The sequence below is a fragment of the Scyliorhinus canicula genome, chromosome 7, assembly GCF_902713615.1.
Source record: "Scyliorhinus canicula chromosome 7, sScyCan1.1, whole genome shotgun sequence".
NCBI lineage: Eukaryota > Metazoa > Chordata > Chondrichthyes > Carcharhiniformes > Scyliorhinidae > Scyliorhinus > Scyliorhinus canicula.
Window position 1 is genome coordinate 100,044,309 of NC_052152.1, and position 21,206 is coordinate 100,065,514.

General features: G+C 47.0%; 1 protein-coding gene across 2 annotated transcripts in view; it reads left to right on the forward strand.

Annotated features, from left to right (window-relative positions):
- The window catches only part of cdkl5 (cyclin-dependent kinase-like 5), a 285,976-nt gene that overhangs the window by 107,170 nt on the left and 157,600 nt on the right, over positions 1 to 21,206 (forward strand). For both annotated transcript variants that reach the window (XM_038802545.1, XM_038802546.1), the window contains exon 4: positions 13,519 to 13,564. In XM_038802545.1, the coding sequence (XP_038658473.1) occupies positions 13,519 to 13,564 (46 nt within the window). The remainder of the gene's footprint in view (positions 1 to 13,518; positions 13,565 to 21,206) is intronic.

Below are 21,206 nucleotides of genomic sequence, written 5' to 3' on the forward strand. Positions count from 1 at the left end.
GTGTCGAAAGAACAAGGAGGAGTGTTTGGGAATCCAGCCAGCTGTTCGTTCCTGCTTGTCTCTTTAACCATTCTGTGTTAATAACATGGTAAAATGCCTTGTGTTAAAAGGAAATTGAAGAGCAGCATTATTCTCAAATGTAACAAAAATGTTGCATGAGCACATTTGCGCGTCAGCAACCTTGAAAGAGCAGAGTATATTAATGAAGCCTTATTTAATGCTTGCATAGCTGGTAGATTCACTTTTGCTGCTTGATTTCTGTTAGCTGCTGGTTCCCACTGATTGAAGATGTTACTTATTAACAACCTCAATAGTACAGTATTAATGAAATTTAAGGCCACAAGTTTAAATTGTTGTGAATCGGCACAACATAGGAACAGGAGTAGGCCTTTTGGCCCTTCGAGCTTGCTCTGCCATGAATAGATCATGGCTGATCATTTATGTCGATGCCATTTTCCCACACTATCTCCATATCCTTTGGTGTCCAGAAATCTATCGATTTCTTTCAGAGCCTTCTGGGGTAGAGAATTCCAAAGATTCTCCACCATGAGTCAATTTAAGCTACATTGTGTTTTGGAAAAACTTTATTTGGATGGTCAGGTGTTTGTACATCCCTGCCTCTTTCAGAAAATAGAAAAAAAATGACTTGTATTCTCCTAGTCTTTTTGAAAAAGCAAGACACAGACATTTGTATGTATGTATATCATACGCATAGATGATGAAGCGTCAGAGGATAATTGGATTCTGCAAAAGTTAATCAGACAGTTTCTGACCAATGGTTTCTTGTGAATTTAAATTATTTAGGACTTCCAAACATTTCAACTTGAAGGGTAAATAAAGATTGTGCTTTAGTGATAGGCCAATGTTACTTCATCTGGCATGCAGGTGGATGGACCAGTAATCTTAATATGAAATTAATACCTAAAATTGTATGTTGCTCTTATTTTGATAGCCACATCTTGTAGATGGGGTTGGTGGTGAGGGGGTGTGTATCAGTAAACAGCATCTGTCCTGAAATAGATTGTGACATATATATTCAGTTTATTATGCTTTTAATTGGTAAGGAACCAGAGGAAAGAACAGAACTGCTTTTGACAATTTCAGCACCTACTGTGCCAGTGGCCAAAGATATTGTTGGTCATATAAACATTTTGTTTTTTGCAGGAAATGATTGGGAGGGAGGGAAAGCCAGCTGTGCAAACAAAGCTGCAGGAAGAGAGCAAAGATCGGAGGAAGGGAGCAATGACAATTTAATGAATCGAGCAAAATTTTAACTCTTTTTTTTTGTCGTGAATTATTTCGGTTTTTTGACAATGAAATTTACTTGGTGACCTGACACCTCGAGTTGTAAGCATATGCTCTTCAGGATTTTGGAAGAATAAGAGGGATTTTGTTGAAACATATAAGATTCTGAGGAAGTTTGACTTGGTGGATGCTGAGAGGATGTTTCCCCTTGTCAGGGAATCTAGAACAAGGAGGCACAGTTTTAAAAAAAAGGGAGTCTCCTGTTTATGACAATGAAGAGGAATAATTTCTTACAAGGTTGTTATTCTTTGGAATTCTCTTCCACAGAGAGCAGTGGAGACTCATTGAATATATTCAGGGCTGAGTTAGGTAGATTTTATATTGACAAGGGAGTTGAAAGATACTGGGGGCAGACAGGAAAATGGAGTTAAGGTCATTATTCGATCAGCCATGATCTTGATCAATGCCAGAGCAGGCTCAATGGTCTATTATTCCTCTTTCTTACGATCTTAATAAATGCTCTAAGCAATTTCATGAGTCGATTTATGTTGGTGTGATTATTCCTTGATAGTAATTTGTTCATTAGATTGATTCCAGGGGCGAAGGACTTGTCTTATATAGAGCCGTTTTGGCCTATATTTGTTGGAGTGTAGAAGGTTGAGCAGAAATCTAGTTCATCTAGTTGACCACTCCCAGCCCCCTGCACACAGGAGCCTAGTGAGAGTGGCCACAGTAAGGACATGGAACCAGTTCAGGCGCCATTTCAAGCTCGCTGAGATGTCCTTAGTGGCCCCCATCTGAAGCAACCACAGGTTCACGCTGGCAAGGATTGTCGCCACATTTGGGTCGTGGAGGGACGACAGAGGGATAAAGGACATGTACGTGGATGATAGACTGGCAACTCTGGGGGGGACTCTCAGAGAGGCTCCAATGCCCGAAAAGGAATGAGCTCAGATACCTGCAGCTGCACAACTTTCTCCACAAGGAGACAAATAGGTTCCCCAGAGACACCTGGACACGATGGTAGGGTTGGACTGGTTAGAGCGCAACAAATGCGGTGACATATACGGATACGGACGACTCATAGAAAAGGCCACATCCCCACTGGGACGAGAGCAGATTGAAATGGGAAGTGGAGCTGGGCATGGAGATAGGAGGAGGACTCTGGATCAGGATCAACTCCACCTCTCGTGCCAGTCTAAGCCTGATGCAGCTCAAGGTGGTGCACAGTGTACCTTACCAACGCACACGCTGATTCTTCCTGGAGGTGAAGGATGTGTGCCATGGGGGTCCAGCCAACCAACCACACACACGTTCTGGTCCTGCCCCACACTCGGGAGGTTCTTGATGATCTTTTTTTGAGGCCATGTCCAGGGTTATGGGGCCAAGGTGGAGCCGTGTTTCATCTTTTCTGATAGTCATCCGTACAGGTCCCCGCAATTCCCCCACTCTACTATTCTTCCCCCCCCCCCCCCCCCCAAGGTTACCCACATCATGAAGTTCCTCTAACATGAGGTCCATGGGTATGTTGTTGTCTCCTTGCGGAGGAAGTTCTTAACCTCTTGGGTGTCAAGAGTTTATTTCTATTGGTTAGCTGTAATCTGTCAGCTTCTCTAAGGTAGCTAGCCTGTCCTCTGTGTAGAAGTCCCTAATGGTCAGTGTCCCACCTGTCCTATCTCCACTTCCTAAAGGTGGTGTCTAGTATGGCTGGTGTGAATGTGTGGATGTGGTTGCTGCAGATGGAGGCCGTAGTGGATATTTCGGTTAAACCAAAGTGCTGTCTCATTTGGTTCCATGTTCAGAATGTGGCTACCACCACTGGGCTTGTTGAATGTTTGGCTGGCGGGGCTAGGAGTGCTGCACGTTCATCTTGACCATCTGTCCTCCCGGCTAGACAGAGCGGGAGTGTGCCACATCTCTGTAGGTCCTGCTTTTACTTCTTTTTATAGTACAGCCAGACTGGCCAGGTTCTTCTTGTGGATCTGTGTCCAATTATGGGCAATATGGATCTCCAAAGCGAAATTTGCTTTGGGCTAGTTTGAATGGCCGTCCCTCCAGCTCCACCCTTCCCCTATTTGGGTTCATGGGGAAGACTTCACTCTTGCCCAGGTTGAGTTTGCAGCCCAAGAAGGCTCCAAACTCTCAGGAGCTTCATGATCCTTTCCATGCCGCTTTGTGGGTCCGGGATGTCGAGCAGCAGGTTATCTGCGTAGAGTGAAACTCTGTGCTATGTGTCTCCTCTTTGGATTCTCTTCTAGCTAATCGCTGCTCTGAGGGTGATCGCCAATGGCTCGATTGCTAGGGAGAATAGGAGTGGGGACAGCGGACGTGCCTGCCTTGTGCCTGTGCGCAGCTGGAAGTATTCAGAGCGGTGGTGTTGGTCCGTATGCTCGCCTTGGGAGCGTTGTAAAGGAATTTCACCCATGAGGTGAACCCTGTCCCCAGCCCAAACTGCTTTAGTATCTCTTGAGGTACTTCCACTTTATCTGCCGAAGGCTTTCTCTGCATCCAGAGAGATGATCACCTCTGGTGATCATGGTCATTATCATGTTTAGCAGTCGCCTGATGTTTGCTGTTAGCTGTCTACCCTTAACAGGGTAGACAGGGGGCTGTTTAGCACAGGCTAAATCGCTGGCTTTGAAAGCAGACCTAGGCAGGCCAGCAGCACGGTTCAATTTCCGTACCAGCCTCCCCGAACAGACGCCGGAATGTGGCGACTAGGGGCTTTTCACAGTAACTTCATTGAAGCCTACTTGTGACAATAAGCTATTTTCATTTCATATTTTATTTCACAAATCCTGTCTGGTCCTCTGCAACCACCTCTGGCACGCAGTGCTCCAGCTGCTTAGGCATGATTTTTGCGAGTTTTTTTGTATCCACATTGAGCGGTGAAATGGATCTGTATGATCCACATTCTGTTGGGTCTTTGTCTTTCTTTGGTATCAGCGATATAGTGGTTTGTGTTAACATTGGAGGCAGGGTGCCCCTTGCTAGTAAGTCTGCAAACATCTCGTGCAAGTGCGCAGCCAGTCCTGTCACATACTTTGTCATAGACGTCCGCAGGGAACCCGTCTGACCCTGGTGCCTTTCCCTCTTGCACGGAACCGATGCTCTCCATGACCTCTCCCAGTTATAATGATGCTTCCATCCCCCCGTCGTATCGTTCCCAACAACTAGCATGTCCAGTCCATTGAGGAACAGTCTCATTCCCGAGTCCCCCATTGTGGGGTGCTCCCACCAGGATACTCCGAGTCTCTGACCGTAGAGCTTCTGGTGGAAAAGATAAAGGTACAAATGGACTTTAACCTGCTGTCCACCGGGAAAGAAGTGCACCAACTCTGGCAGACACGGGGAACCTTCTACGAATTGAGACAAGGCTAGCCACCTGCTGGCTCACCAGCTGAAAAGCAAGCAGCCAGGAGGGAATAAGCGCAGATGAAAGATTGGAGATGTGAACTACAGCCCCGGAAGAAGGCCTTGAAGTCTTAGAACATAGAACAGTACAGCACAGAACAGGCCCTTCGGCCCTCAATGTTGTGCCGAGCAATGATCACCCTACTCAAGCCCACGTATCCACCCTATACCCGTAACCCAACAAACCCCCCCCCACTAACCTTACTTTTTAGGACACTACGGGCAATTTAGCATGACCAATCCACCTAACCGGCACATCTTTGGACTGTGGGAGGAAACCGGAGCACCCGGAGGAAACCCACGCACACATGGGGAGGACGTGCAGACTCCGCACAGACAGTGACCCAGCCGGGAATCGAACCTGGGACCCTGGAGCTGTGAAGCATTTATGCTAACCACCATGCTACCGTGCTGCCCCACGGCAGCAGGTCTTGTTGACCTTTATTAGTTACCAGTTCACATCTCCTATCTTTCATCTGCGCTTATTCCCTCCTGGCTGCTTGCTTTTCAGCTGGTGAGCCAGCAGGTGGCTAGCCTTGTCTCAATTCGTAGAAGGTTCCCCGTGTCTGCCAGAGTTGGTGCACTTCTTTCCCGGTGGACAGCAGGTTAAAGTCCATTTGTACCTTTATCCTTTCCACCAGAAGCTCTACGGTCAGAGACTCGGAGTATCCCTGTCTACCTCCAGAATAGTGTCGATCAGTTGTTGCCTAGCCGCCCTCTCTTATCTGTCCCTGCATGCCTTGTAGGCGATAATTTCTCCTCTGATCACAGCCTTCAGCGTCTCCCAGAACGTGGAGTGTGAGACCTTCCCGTTCCAGTTGTTAGTAATGTACTCGTCTATGGCCTGTGATATTTTTTGGCAGTATACCTTGTCGGCCAGGAGGACCGTGTCCTACCTCCATGTAGGGTGTTGGGCATGACCTGTCTCCAACCTCATCCATGAGGTGTAGAGTGTGGTTGGCTGCTGCGATTGCAGAGGTTCCCCCCATTGTTCCCCCCCCCCCTCCTGTTTGCCCCTCTGCTTCCACCTCCCCCTAAGTGTTATGCCCCACCCCACTTTGCAAGGCACAACCTGGTGGGAGATATGCCATGGCCCCTCCCTCGCTCATACCTCCTGGCGCTAGCTTTCCTGCTCCTGTAGTAGCCCCCCTCCTGGGGTCGGTCTGACCCCCTGCTACGCTCGCTATGCTGGTTTCCCCTCTGTCTCCTCACCCTCTCCTGTGCTTTGTTGCACTCGTCTCCTCCTTTTAAGAACTCGTTTCCCTGTTCATAACAAGGCGATACAATCCCGTGCAAATTGTCCATTGGTTTTATTCTGCTTTCTTTGTGTCCAGCTTATTGCTATCTCCCTTGTTGGCTGAAAAGTCCGTTTTTTTTGGACGAACCCGTCCGCCTCTACAGGAGCAGTGAAATAATGATCACTGCCCTGGCATGTTACCCATAGCGTGGCTGGGTACAACATATCGATTTGATATTGTACCTGTACGGGGCCAGCTTCGCCCTGTTAAATTCCTCCTGACGTTTTGCCAGGCCAATCCCAATGTCTTAATATTGTGTCCTCCCAACTGCAAGCTTCGTTTGCCCGGCCCAGCGAATGATCCTTTCCTGGTCCTGGTATCTGTGCAGCTTGGCAATGACAGCTCTCGGCTGCTTCCCCACCTTGGATTTTGGCTGGAGCGACCTGTGGGCCCTGTCGACATCAGGTGGCTTAGGGAAGCTGTCTCTCCCCACTAGGTTACTCAGCATTTGGGCCACGTAGGCGGTCGGGTCCCTGCCCTCGATTCCTTCTGGCAGGCCCACTATTCTCATATTTTGCCATCTTGGCAGATTTTCTTGGTCTTCCACCTTCCCTTTCATGTTCCTCTGGGTCGCTCCAACCTCTTAATTTTGGCTTCCAGGGTGACTATTTGGTCCATCTGCTTCATCGAGACTTTCTCCAGCTCTTATATTGTGCTCTGTGGGCCTCCGATCTCTTTCCCATTCTCTCGAGGGCGACTTACACCGTGCCCAGCGCCACCACCACCTTGACTGTCGCCTTTATTTCGGCTTTAATTTCTTCCCCCATCTTCAGTTGCCCAGTGATGAACACCTTCTTCCATCCATCTCCAAGGGGGGGTGGGAGTGGCCTCATGGGCCTGCTGACCCGCTGCTCCTGTCCCTTGCCACCGTTTGTGATGTTTCTGCAGCCTCTTGAACTGCCGCTTCCTGCCATCCCTACATACTTAGTATTGTTGAGGGTGAGGGGATGTTTTCGTCCAATTTTTGTGGGCTAAATTCAGTTAAAAGTGCCTATTATCCTGTCTTTTGGAGGAGAGCCTGATGTGCGACTGCTCAGCACATCCCCGTCACCGGAAGTCTCCAGCTTAATTTTTTTAAACCCAAGTGCCAGTCTGTATCTTGTACTGATATTTTTGCTCTCAGAAAATGCAGTCCTTTAAACTACTATTAACACATTCTATTATTTTGCTTTCAAACCGCGTTGGCCATTATTCTGTTATTAGCACCTACTCTGGACTAAAGCTTTGTGTCTTTAATACTACCATTACCTCAGTCTTTGCCTTTTATTCCATGACATCTTTGTCATTTAATATCCCCTTCCCACTGTCCTATCCTTGATCTTTTCTTTTTCTCCACCTGGCGCTCCCCTTTTTTTCAACAGTATAAAACCATGAACCTTCCTACCTCTCCAGTTCCATAGAAGTGTCATATTGGACGAGAAACACTAACTCTGTTTTTTTCCTGCACATTTGCTGCCAGCATTGCTGAGGTTTTACCAGCACTTGCTGTTTATAACATGCTGCCTTTATGTTTGCTAATCTGATCCCTCTGATCCAGCTTGACAGTCAGAAAGAAAGACTTACATGGAGCTTTTCATGACTGTATGACATCCCAAAGTGCTTTCTGACAGATTAGGTAATTTTGTATTGTTGTTATTTATGTTATTCCTTCTTGGGATGTGAACGCTTCTGGCATTTATTCCCCAGCCCTTCAGTGGTTGGTGGGTAGCTGCCTTCTTGAACCACTGTGGTCCATGTAGGCAAACTGACAGTGCTGTTTGGAAGGAATTCCAGGATTTTGACACATTGTTGACGAAGGAATGATAGTATAGCTTCAAGTCAGGATGGTGTGTGACTTTGAAGGGAACTTTGAGGTGGTGATGTTCCTGTGCACCTGCTGCCCTTGTAATTCTATGTGATAAAATTGAAATGAAATGAAAATCGCTTATTGTTACAAGTCGGCTTCAAATGAAGTTACTGTGAAAAGCCCCTAATCGCCACATTCCGGCACCTGCTCGGGGAGGCTGGTACGGGAATTGAACCGTGCTGCTGGCCTGCCTTGGTCTGCTTTTAAAGCCAGCGATTTAGCCCTTTGCTAAACCAGCCTTGTTCTGAGTTCATGGGTTTAGAAGATGCTGTTGAAGGAGCCTTGCTGAGTTGCAGCATGGCATCCAGAATCATGCAATCATACAGTACAGAAGAAGCCCTTCAGCCCATCAAGCTTGCACCGACAAAGAAACCATGCTGATCTACACTAATCCCACTTCCCAGTACTTGGCCCATAGCCTTGAATGTTATAACATTTCAAGTGCTCATCCAAGTACTTTTTAAAGATTGTGGCTTCCTGCCTCCTAGCCAGTCCATTCCAGATTCCCACCACCCTCTGGGTGAATTTTGTTCCCCTCAGATCCCCTCTAAACCTCCTGTCTTTCACCTTAAAATTATTGACCCTTTAACTCAGGGGAGCTGCTGCTTTCTATCCACCCCGACATACGCCTCATAATCTATACACCTCAATCAGGCCTCAATCCTTTCTGTGTCCGGGCCGGGTGAGGTTTCCCGTGTTGAGTCAAATTAAGCCGCAGGCTTCACTCCTGGTGGTACCCTTCCATCAATTCCTTTAAGTTTCAGCTTTGCAACCATACTCTCAGCCTTCCCTGCTCCAAAGAAAATAACCCTAGTTTATCCAGCCTAGATGGTACGCTAAGGGTGGGCAAACGTTTGGGCCAGAGGACCACAACTGGATTTTGTTAGGTTCCCGTACAAGATTCTGACTATTTGCAGTTTGTAAAACCGAGGAAAGATTCTTGCACCCCAAGAGTGATGACACTGACCAAAAGATATCTTTTATGTTAAAATAAACTTGAGTTTAAACACAGAATTAACCACTTAACAGAGAAATAGCTTCACAGTTAACAATTACAACCGTTCTTCAGTGAAAGAAGAAAACTTTAACGTATTTCCTAAATCTGCCACTATATTCCAATTAAGCAAACCAATATAATTAAAAAACCACTCTTGAAAAGATTTAAATGAAGCCAAAAAATTGACACTCTAGGGTACAGTCAAGCAGGTGACAGTCAAGACAGCATTTAACCTAATCAAATATTTGAATCTACATCTAATCTGAAAGATGGCTTCTCTAGGGGCTGGTTTAGCTCACTTAGCTAAATCGCTGGCTTTTAAAGCAGACCAAGCAGGCCAGCAGCACGGTTCGATTCCCGTACCAGCCTCCCCAGACAGGCGCCGGAATGTGGCGACTAGGGGCTTTTCACAGAAACTTCATTGAAGCCTACTCGTGACAATAAGCGATTTTCATTTCATTTCTAACAGTGCAGCATTTCCTCAGTTCTGCCTTGGAGAATTGGCCTTGATTTTTGTACTCAAGTCCTTGATTAATTCCTCACGCTGGAACCATCTGACTCTGAAGCAAGAGTGCCACCAACTGAGCTGCAGCTCACAGGATTTCTCTTTTTCTATCCACTCTTAAGAATGCGCACTAGTGTTTAAAATGCACATTTTGCCAGGGTCCATCCACAGAGGTGGGAGGTCTTGTGAAAGGATTACTGAGATTGCTTGTGAAGACTTTCAGTCTTACATGCCTTGGGACTTGTTACAGTTATCGTAGCTTCCATTCTTCTGTATTTCAAACCCTTATCCACCGCAGAATTATAAACCAGGTTTTTGTCTGGCCATACAAATCTGTTACGCTATGTTTCTTTTGCCAACTCTCTTAAATCTGTGTTTCCTGGTTGCTGACCCTCTGCTACCAGAAACCATTTCTCCTTATTTACCTGATCGATACGCTTCATGATGTTTGAAACCTCAATTAAATCTACCCTAAATTGTCTTTGTTCTCAGGAGAGCAACCCAGCATTTCTCATTTTCCCACTTAAATGACGGTCTTCATCTCTGGTACTACTGTAAATGTGGCTATAAAAATTCATAATGTAAAAAGTAGACCGCATGTACACACAAATGTAAGATTTTAAAATAGATTATAGATATAGAAACATTCGAGTGGGTAAAGATACACTTCAATGTATCACTCTCAATGCAAACCTGAAGGTCCCAGGTTCAAATTCTGTATTTCCAGCACCAGAACTCAGCGAGAATCAACACTTCAGTGAGGGAATGAGAACAATGGGGAAACAAGACAATATAAGAGTACTAATAGCTTAATGAAAACTATTTTGAAGGTTTGAACTTAGTGCTTGTTTTTAAAAAAAAATATAGGTAGCAAGAGTATAGTAAGCTACAGTATTAGGTAATCTTGAATGCACACATTTGTGCTGCTCTCACTGCTGCGCCATTGGCGCTTGCCTCCTCTAACATTGGAGGTGCACTTCCCAAGAAGAGCCAGCCTTTGGCCATCAATCATTAGTCAATTGCAGCTTACTTTGAAATATCTCTGACGGCTTTGCAGAATTTCTTTTGGACTTCTTCGTACAGCCATGACAGGATCCAAAGCTGCTTTTGACTAGATTTGGACTATCGGGCATAGTTTGGCCAGGTCTGTGAGACACACTGCTGCCACTGTGTACTGGTAGTGTTCCAGTGATATTGTCAGTGGACCAGTAATTCAGAGACCCTGGCTAATGCTCTGGTGACCTCTGTTCGAATTCCATTGACCTGAATTTTATTAGGGCTCCTTGATGTCATGGGTGGTCTTGCCCCATTATCTCTGCAATTCAGCTCCTTTGTTAATGTTTGTCCCAAGGCTGTAATGAGGTCTGGACTGAATGACTCTGGTGGAACCCAAACCAAATATTGGTGAACATACTGTTGCTGGTAAGTGTTTGTACTGACACTGTCATCGCAATGCTGATGACTGAGAGTAGACTGATAGGACGACAATTGGCCAGATTAGATTTCTCCTTTTTGTGGACAGGGCACACAATGTCGGATAGATGCCAGTGTTATAGCTGTACTGAGGCAGCTTGGCTGGGGTATGGCTTCTTCTGATGTACAAGTCTTTGGTATTATAGCTGAGATGTTACCAGAACCCATAACCAGTGCCTTCAACCACTTTTTGCTATGACATGAAGTGAATGGAATTGTCTGAAGATTATCATCTGTGACGGGCTGGGATCTGCCATTACTGAGGATGGGGATGTTTGTGGAGCCTTCTCCTGTACAGACGGACCGCTTTGCAGAAACTATTGTATTTGCCCAATATTGTCTTTTCCGCATTGGAGAGACACACACTCTGTCTGTCTGCAAGCAGGACCTAGGCCTTCCTGTCACTTGCCCTTTCAACTCACCGTCCTGCTCTCATGTCCGTCCTTAGCTTGCCCAGTGAATCCCAGTGCAAACCGGAGGAACAGCACCTCCTCTTCCGATTAGGCACGTTACAGCCTTCTGGACTTGACATGGAGTTCAACAACTTCAGACTGTGAACATTCTCCTCCACCTTCACCCAATTTTTATTTCTGTCAATTTATTTTCATCTCTTCCATTGATCTGTTTTCTCTCTCACCATTGCCTCCCCCTCCCCACCCTACCCTACTTGGGCCACCTGTTCCCTGTGCCTAGCTACCCTTTGCCACACTGCTTACCCGTGTTCTGCTGTTAGCACATTCTAATCTCTTAATGTGCCACTATCAGTTGCCTTCTTAGCCTTGATCACCCCCATTTACATTCCCTTTGTCTTTCTGTCCATGACATCTTTGGCAACTTCCACCTATCACTGACCCTTCATCCAGCCCCCCACACAACAGTATGAATCTGACCCTATTTTCAGTTTGTTCCAGTTTTGACCAGACTTGAAACATTATCTTCTTTTCTCTCCACAGATGTTGTCAGACCGGCTGAGATTGTCCAGTATTTTCTGTTTTTGTTACTCTCCTCCAGTTGGTTGTTTAATTGTCAACCACTGCCCATGGGCTGCAGAGTTTTAATCTGATCCGTTGTTTGTGGATCAATTAACTCTAGTCTATAGCATGCAGCTTCTGCTGCTATTCATGCATGCATGTAGCCCTATGTTAGAGCGTCACCAGGTTGCCACCTCATTTTTTGATATGCTTTGCTACTCCTGACACGGTTTCCTATATTCTTCATTAAACCAGTTTCATCTCTGGCTTGATGGTAATGGTAGAGTGAGGGATATGTTGGGCCATGAAGTCACAAATTGTGTTTAAATCCAATTTAGTCACTCCTACCTATAATATCATGGACAGATGCATCAGCGACATGTAGATTGATGGGGGTAAGATCAAGTAGGGTCTTGCCTCTTGTGGCAGGTAATGAGAGAACTAACAAGCCCAGCCAGGTAGATACCCCCTTTAGGGCTTGATTAGTCGTGTTAGATACATGGGAACAGGAGAAGGCCTTTTAGCCCGCAGAGCCTGCTGCACCTGTTGAGTCACTTTTAGGGTGGGATTTTCTCGACCTGCCCACTGCCAGGATCTTCTGGCTCCACTGAAAGTCAATGGACTTTTGGCTGGGCCGTCGTATCCTCTGCAGCGGGTCCTGCCATGGCAAAGGCAGAAAACTTGACTTAGTGATGGATATTGATGATTCCCAGCCAGAGTGTCCTTGCTACTCCACAGTTCTACTGCCAAATAATGTTCAACATGGAGGAATACCGATTGATCATTTGCGGGAGATCAGTAGGTGGCAATCAGCAGTAGGTTTTCTTTTCCATGTTTGACCTGATACAATGAGATGTCATGAGGTATGGATAATGCAGAAATTGTGGCAGCTAATCTGCATGCAACAAGATTTTGGAAATGACCAATTATCTGTTTTTGGGATGTTGATTGAGGGATAACTGATGCTGCTCTTCAAAATGTGGTCGGATCCATCTAAGAGAGCAACCAGGATATTGGTTTAACATCTTATCTGATAATGCAGCAATCCCCAAGTGTCTACCTGGAGTGTGTGCTGAAGTCAGTGGAGTAAGGGATCTCATAGAGACTTATAAAATTCTAACAGGACTAGGCAGGGAAGATGTTTCCGATGGTGGGTGAGGTCCAGAACCAGGGGTCACAGTCTGAAGATTCAGGGTAAACCATTTCGGACAGAGATGGGAGACATTTCTTCACCCAAAGAGAGGTGAGCCGGTGGAATTCATTACCACAGGAAATAGTTGATGCTGAAACATTGAATATATTGAAAAGGCGGCTGGATATAGCACTTGGGGAGAATGGGATCAAAGTTTATAGGGAGTTGGATGATCAGCCATGATTGTGATAAATGGCGGAGCAGACTCAAAGGGCCAAAAGGCCTCTTCCTACTCCTATTTTCTATGTATTTGTGTAACCCTCAACCTTCTGTGGATCTGGAGTCACATTTAGGACAAACCAGGTAATGATGGCAGATTTCTTTAAAATGAATGACATCCGGGAACCAGATGGGTTTTTCCGATCATTTCATGGCCCCGTCACTGAGACTAGCTTTCAATTCCAGATTTTTCATTGATTGGATTTGGTGAGATTTGAACATGTCACCAGAACATTAGCTTGAGCCTCTAGATTATTCGTCCAGTGATAAAACCACTGTCTGCTCCCAAATGCGTAATTCTAATGTAATTGACGATCGTGGGATTTTCTTGGCTAATTTTGATTTTCATTTGTTGTAGGAAACTAATGAAATTGTGGCTATCAAGAAGTTCAAGGACAGTGAAGGTATGTACAAACTATAAGAATATTCACAAAGATCAAATCTTCATACTGTTGAGTGGTCTTGTGTAGTTCTACAGCTGGTGATTACTACAAAACAAATTGTTTATCTTCCTATGTAATGTGACCAATTTTTTAGTCTTTCCTGACATAATATAGCTAAACCTTTACACACACATATTAATGATCATGTGGCAATGAAAGTCACTTCAGTAGCAATAACACTCGTTTTATGGTGACACTGGTTTATTCCCCACTATTGTGTGACTTCTGTTTTTAACATTTCTCCCATATTCGCAAGAAGAGCACCGGCTGAATTGGACATTCAATATGCGTTGTAATCGCTGTCCCATTTAAGGAGCATGGTGGCAGCGACAGAGATGTAAAAGCAGCATGCCTGGTCGGAATTTGAAAACAATGGAGAATTTTAAATTTGAAGCCAATGTAGGTCTGAAGGCAAGAGGGTAATTGGTGTACAGGACTTAAGAAAATGAGAAAGTAAGAAATGGGAGCAGGGGTTAGACATTCGGCTCCTTAAACCTGCTCTGATTCAGTACGATCGTGGTTGGTCTTTTCAATTGCTTCTTCCCGCATGCTTCCTATGTTGCAAGTTTGCCTTAGTATCCAAAAATCTATGATTGAACATGTTCAAAGACTTTGCGTTAGGAGTGAGTGCACATTAGGATATGAGCAATCGACTTCCGGTGATGGGGGTGTGCTAAGTAGTCGCACATCAGGTGGCTCTCCTCTGAAAAACAGAATAATTGACACATTTAGCTGAATTTAACCCGCGCGATCGGACTAAAATATTCCCTCACCCTTAACAACAAGAAATACAGCAAGGGTGCCAGGAAGCAACAGTTCAAGAGGCCGCAGAGATACTCCAAAAATGCGGCAAGGGACAGGGGCAGCAAGTAAGCGGATCAGCAGACCCACGAGGCTCGGGATTCCCCACCATTCCTGAGAGAGGGAGACCGGTGACCCGAGAAACGACCTCTCACCACTGTACACCTCTGAGCCCCCTGACAGCGAATCTGGGATGAAACAGTTCGTCGATGGACTGGACATGCCAAGGGATAGGAGGAGGCGGCTGGAAGCAACGTTAGGACTGAGAGAGGTCATGGAGAGCATCAGCTAATGCAGGCGGGGATGGTGGACTTGTACGAAAAACTCACTACACCACTGGCCCCACATGTGGGAGATGCTTGCAGACTTGATTGCGACGACCACCATATTGCTGATGCCCAAGAAAGACCAAGATCCAACGGAATGCTGATCATACAGACCCATTTCGCTGCTCAATGTACATAAGAAAATACTGCAAAAATCCTGGCTAAGCGGCTGGGGAGAGAACACCAGAGGTGATTGTCTCCTTGGACGCAGCGAAGAGTCGAGTGGAACTAATAGATGTACAAGAGCAGTTTGTGCTGGGGACAGGGTTAACCTCATCGAATCATGGAATCTGTACAGTGCAAAGGAGACCATTTGGCCCATCGAGTCTGCACCGACCCTTGAAAAGAGCACCCTAACTAGGCTCACGCCCCCACTCTTTACCCATAACCTGGTCACTCATGGGTGTAAAACCTGAACAACGGCCCCAAGGTGAGCGTACGAAACAACATCAGCTCTGAATACTTCCAACTGCACACAGGCACAAGGCATGGATGCTTGTTGACCCTACTGTCTTTTTTTCAAAACTTTTATTAAAGTTTTGCAACATTTTTCATAATGAATAGTAATAATCCTAACACAGCAAAATAGAGTGAACATTAACATAGTGCAGAAAGAGAATATACAATAGCAATTAACTAGACGTTACCCCACGCATCTCAGTCTTCCCACACCCTCCCAATGGAGAAGCAACCCCCCCCCCCCCCCCCCTCCCCCCCCAATGGATCGCTGCTGCTGACGTTTTAATTTTCCCCAAGAAATCAACAGACGGTATTATTCCCCCACTCAGCAGCAGCAGCTCTATACACTTGGCAAAATTATTCACACACATAAATAGGCATCTGTTCATGGTGTTGTCCCTTGCTTCTCCCGGACGGAGTTTGCTGTAGTTTCGTGCGTGCTTCCGCTTCTGCAGCCCTCCCGTTTTCTCTGTTCCTATGGATGGCAAGTTTGTTAACATTTCCCTGCCTCGTCCTCCCTGGCTCTCCTCTATTGTTCCCTGTCTTTTCCCTCTACCCACCCCCCCCCCCCCCCCCCCCACCCCTTCGCCCCTGTGGTTCGCCTTTCCTTCCCCTTAGATTTAGCTGTTCCCCCCCCCCCCCCCCCCCCCCCCCCCCCCCCGCCCCCCCTCCCGGTCTATCTCTCCTTCTCATGCTTTGGCTACTTTCCCCTGTTTCTTGGCTACCTGGCTATTCTTCTGCTTGTTTGTTGGCCACAAACAGGTCCCGGAACAATTGGGTGAATGGCTCCCATGTTCTGTGGACGCCGTCGTCTGAGACTCGGATGGCGAATTTGATTTTCTCCATTTGTAGAGATTCTGAGAGGTCGGACAGACAGTCTGCAGCTTTGGGTGGTGCTGCTGACCGCCAGCCAATCAGGATTCTACGTCGGGCGATCAGGGAGGCAAAGGCAAGGGCGTTCGCCCTCCTCCCCAGGAATAGATCTGACTGGTCTGAAACCCCGAAGACCGCCACTTTCGGGCATGATCCACCCTCACCCCCACCACTTTGGACATTGCCTTGAAGAAGGCTGTCCAGTACTCTACAAGTCTGGGGCAAGACCAGAACATGTGGGCATGGTTGACCGGGTCTCCTTGGCACCGTTCACATCTGTCCTCCTTGCGTCAGGCTGAGCCTTGCGCACGTGGAGGTGGAGTTGACCCTATGCAGTGCTTCGCTCCAGAGTCCCCACCCTACTTCGATCCCCAGGTCCTCCTCCCACTTCATTCTTGTTGCGTCCAGTACGGTGTCGGTGACTTCTACCAGTCGGTCATTCGTGTCGCTACAGTTTCCTTTATCTAGTATGCTTGTGTCCAGTAACTCTTCCAGTAGTGTCTGTCGTGGTGGTTGTGGCTATGTCCTTGTCTCCTTTCGTAGGAAGCTTTTTAGTTGCAGGTACCTTAGCTCGTTCCCCCTGGCTAGCTGGAATTTCTCTGTTAGTTCGCCCAGTGTTGCGATCCTGACGTCCGTGCATAGGTCCCTAACTGTCAGTGTCCCTCTGTCCTCTCCCCACCTTTTGAAGGTGGCGTCAGTCAGCGCTGGCGTGAACCTATGGTTGTTGCAGATGGGAGCTTTACTCGACATTTTGGTCAGGCCAAATTGCTGCCATAGTTGGTTCCAGGACTGGAGGGTGGCTATTACACCGGGCTTGCTGACCCCACTGTTGTTCTCCCTGGCATTGGAGCCATTGGCAATCGCCCTCAGAGCGTCGAGAAGCTGGATGGGAATCCAAAGAGGAGACGGAGCACAGAGTCTCACTCTATGTGGATGACCTGCTCCTTTACATCCCGGACCCAAAAAGTGGCATGGAAGGATCATGAAGCTCCTGAGAGAGTTTGGAGCCTTTTTGGGATACAAACTCAACCTGGGCAAGAGTGAAGTTTTCCCTGTTAACCCGAGAGGGGCAGGGGCAAAGCTGGGGGGGTCTACCATTCAAACTAGCCCAAAGTAAATTTCACTTCCGTGGGATCCAGGTTGCGCATGACTGGACATAAATCCCCAAAAAAGTCCTACAGAGAAGAAGAAACATGGGAGGCCTTGCCTTCCCACATCTACAGCACTGCCACTGGGCAGCCACGGCGGAAAGAGTGTGGGGGTGGGTGAGAGAACCTGACATGTAATGGAGGAGGAGAGCTCCTGTACGGGAACAACCCTCCAGGCCCTCCCCACGGCAGCACTCCCATCCCTGCCAGCCAAACACTCAAGCCCAGTGGTGGTAGCCACACTCTAAACCTAGAATCAAATGAGGCAGCACTTCATCTTCACCGAAATGGGCCCCTTTGCGGCAACCACAAGTTGAGGAGAACCTACGATGAGGAGAACACTGGCTGTGAGGACTTTCACACAGAGGACAGGTTAGTGACCTTAGAGGAGCTGGCAGCTACCTAAAGGGAACAAACTCCGACACCTGCAGGTTAAGAATTTTTTCCTCAAGGACTTGACAGCATACCCACAGACCTCGAGACACACAATGCTAGAGGAACTACTGAGCATGGAAGGGGGGAAACTGCGGGGACTTGTACGGACGACTATTAGAAAGGGCACGCTCCCCACTGGATGAAACATGAAAAAAGGGATAAAGAACTAGGGATGAAAATAGCGTGGGGCTCTGGAGCGAAGCACTGAGCCGAGCCAACTCCACCTCCACATGCGCGAGGCTAAGCCGCATGCAATTGAAAGTGGTGCACACATTACAGTGGACAAGAACCCGAATGAGCAGGTTCTTCCTGGCAGCGGAGGACAAATGGAGAAGGGTGCCAGGGAGGCCTAGCCAACCACACCCACATGTTCTGAGTATGCCACAGATTAGTCGGGTTCCGGACAGCCTGCTTCAAGGCAATGCCCAAGGTTGTGGGGGTGAGGGTGGAGCCGTGCCGAAGAGTGGCAGTCTTCGGGCTATCGGACCAGCTAGAACTATTCATGGGAAGGGGGGCCAATACACCCACAGTTGCAGACTGGCTGGCAGAACTGTCAGAATTTCTCCACCTGGTGAAGATCAAATTCGCAATCCGAGGGTCAGAGGAGGGCTTCCACAAAACGTGGCCATTCACCAACTTGCTCCAGGACTGGTTTGAAGCCAACAGCCAATAGAGTGACCGAGGGAGGGGGCACATGGAAAAGAACAGGTCAACAGGGAACAGACAGGTTGGGGATGAGGGCACGTAGAGAGGTGGAGGAGATTGGAGAAGAGCCAAAATGGATAATAAGGGGCCTAGAACATGGGGGAGGGGGTTCAATGGATATTTCTTGTATCAGATGCACATACCCTTGTCTACTGTACAGTGTATAAAATGAAAAACTGCAATAAAAATATTTTAAAAAGGAGAAAAGAAGGATATGAGCAGTCAAGCTTTGTGTGAGCTTATGTTTTTGGAGGGTTGAAGATGGGTGGCTAATCAGATGAGCATTGGAATCATGAAATCTAGAGGTTACAGTTTGAAAGCAACATGCTCCAATCAAAAACAGGTATCTTCACCTTTAAGCCAATTACATTGATTTTGGGGGAAGAACTGGTTATGATTGGTTGGGCATGGTTAGGTGGATTGCCATGCTAAATTGTCCTTCGTGTCCAAAACGCTAGGTGGGGTTATGGGGATAGGGTGGAGGCGTGGACTTAAGTAGGGTGCTCTTTCCAAGGGCCGGTGCAGACTCGAAGTGCTGAATGGCCTCCGTCTACGCTGTAAATTCTATGATTCTATGATAAATAGACTAAAAGGCATGGCAGTAAATAAATGGGAAACGTTTGAAGAAAGCATTCAAAATGTACAACAAAAGGGCAGCAAGGTGGTGCAGTGGGTAGCACTGCAGCCTCACGGCGCCGAGGTCCCAGGTTCGATCCCAGCTCTGGGTCACTGTCCATGTGGAGTTTGCACATTCTCCCCCGTGTCTGCGTGGGTCTCCGAGCTCTTCACAGGGAGAGGGGCGAACACCCTTGTCTCCCTGATTGCCTGGCAGAGACTTCTGCTTGGGTGGAAACTCAGGGACTCAGACCGGCTCTCTGACCTGCCTGAATTCTTGAAGCTGGAACAAATAAAATTCATACAAGGGTATCTGAGGAGAGATTCTACTACATGTGGAAAAAGTTTACCAGCCTCTTCGAAGAGAACCAGAGACTAGGAAGCGAGGGGGGTGAGCTGGTCAGATAGAAAAGGGGGAGGGGGGTGAAAAAAGGAACTGCCAAGGGGTGGAGGAGGGGGCGCACACAACACAAAGGAGAAAATGGAAAATAGGTCCTACACTAAAGAGGGGTACGCACCCCTCCCACAGAGAAGCAGATCAGCTTTCTCATATGTGTTCAGTAATCGGAGTTCGATATGACTCTCCGTCACAGTAAATAATATGTTCTCTTTTTTTCCTCCGCATACGAGAATCTCTAATGTAAATCATAAAATGATATTACCTGGACTACTGTCACAGAAGTGGTGGCAATGCAAGTTATCCAATTTTGCTGTCGATACCAAGCTTAGGTGGGAACTGTCTGCAGATAGGTGGCATAGTGCACCAGGTACCCTGGTTCGATTCCAACCTTGGGTGACGGACTGTGCGAAATGTGCAAAATTTGCAAGTTCTCTCCGTGTCTGCGTGGGTTTCCTCCGGGTGTTCCGGTTTCCTCCGGGTGTTCCGGTTTCCTCCGACAGTCCAAAGATGTTCAGATTGGTTTGATTAGTCACGCTAAATTGCCCCCAATGCCCAAAGGGTTTACAGCGATAGGGCGGGGGATTTGACCGAGGTAGGGTGGTCTTTCGAAGGGTTGGTGTAGATTCGATGGGCTGAATGGCCCCCTTCTGCACTGTAGGGATTCTGTGATCTCTGACTTGTTTTTAAATTGCTCAGCAAATTTTGATATATGTTAAATTTCTGATAATATTTAAAAAAAAAAAAGAAACAGTCAAGAGTGGTGAGTTGGACTCTTTGGTACGCTCTTGTGAGATTTTAAAATATGTTGGTCTTTTGCAGGCTGGTAAGGTCTCTGGCCCAGATGGCTTTCCGATCAAGTTTTATAATAAATGTTTGGAACAACGCACACATTTGCTGTTAGATATGTTCAGTGACTCCCTATCCTGCAGTTCATTGCCTCCAACCCTTACTCAAGCCTCATGTCTCCTTACTCCATAAGAAGGACAAGGACGTGACTGAGTGCGGTTTATACTGACCCATCTTGCACTCAAATGCAGATGTTAAACTGCTTGCTAAGGTTCTGGTGCTCCAGTTGGAACCTTGCCTTCAAAGCATAGAGAAATAGAAATAGAGAAATACAGCACAGAACAGGCCCTTCGGCCCATGATGTTGTGCCGAACTTTTGTCCTAGGTTAATCATAGAATTTTGGACATGAAGGGCAATTTATCATGGCCAATCCACTCAACCTGCACATCTTTGGACTGTGGGAGGAAACCGGAGTACCCGGAGGAAACCCACGCACACACGGGGAGGATGTGCAGACTCCACACAGACAGTGACCCAAGTCGAAATCGAACTTGGGACCCTGGAGCTGTGAAGCAATTGTGCTATCCACAATGCTACCGTGCTGCCCTTAAGAAGAAATTAATCTACACTCCATTATTCTACCCTAATCCATGTACCTATCCAATAGCCGCTTGAAGGTCCCTAACGTTTCCGACTCAACTACTTCCACAGGCAGTGCATTCCATGCCCCCACTACTCTCTGGGTAAAGAACCTACCTCTGACATCCCCCCTATATCTTCCACCATTTACCTTAAATTTATGTTCCCTTGTAATGGTTTGTTCCACCCGGGAAAAAAGTCTCTGACTGTCTACTCTATCTATTCCCCTGATCATCTTATAAACCTCTATCAAGTCACCCCTCATCCTTCTCCGTTCTAATGAGAAAAGGCCTAGCACCCTCAACCTTTCCTCGTAAGACCTACTCTCCATTCCAGGCAACATCCTGGTAAATCTCCTTTGCACCTTTTCCAAAGCTTCCACATCCTTCCTAAAATGAGATGACCAGAACTGCAC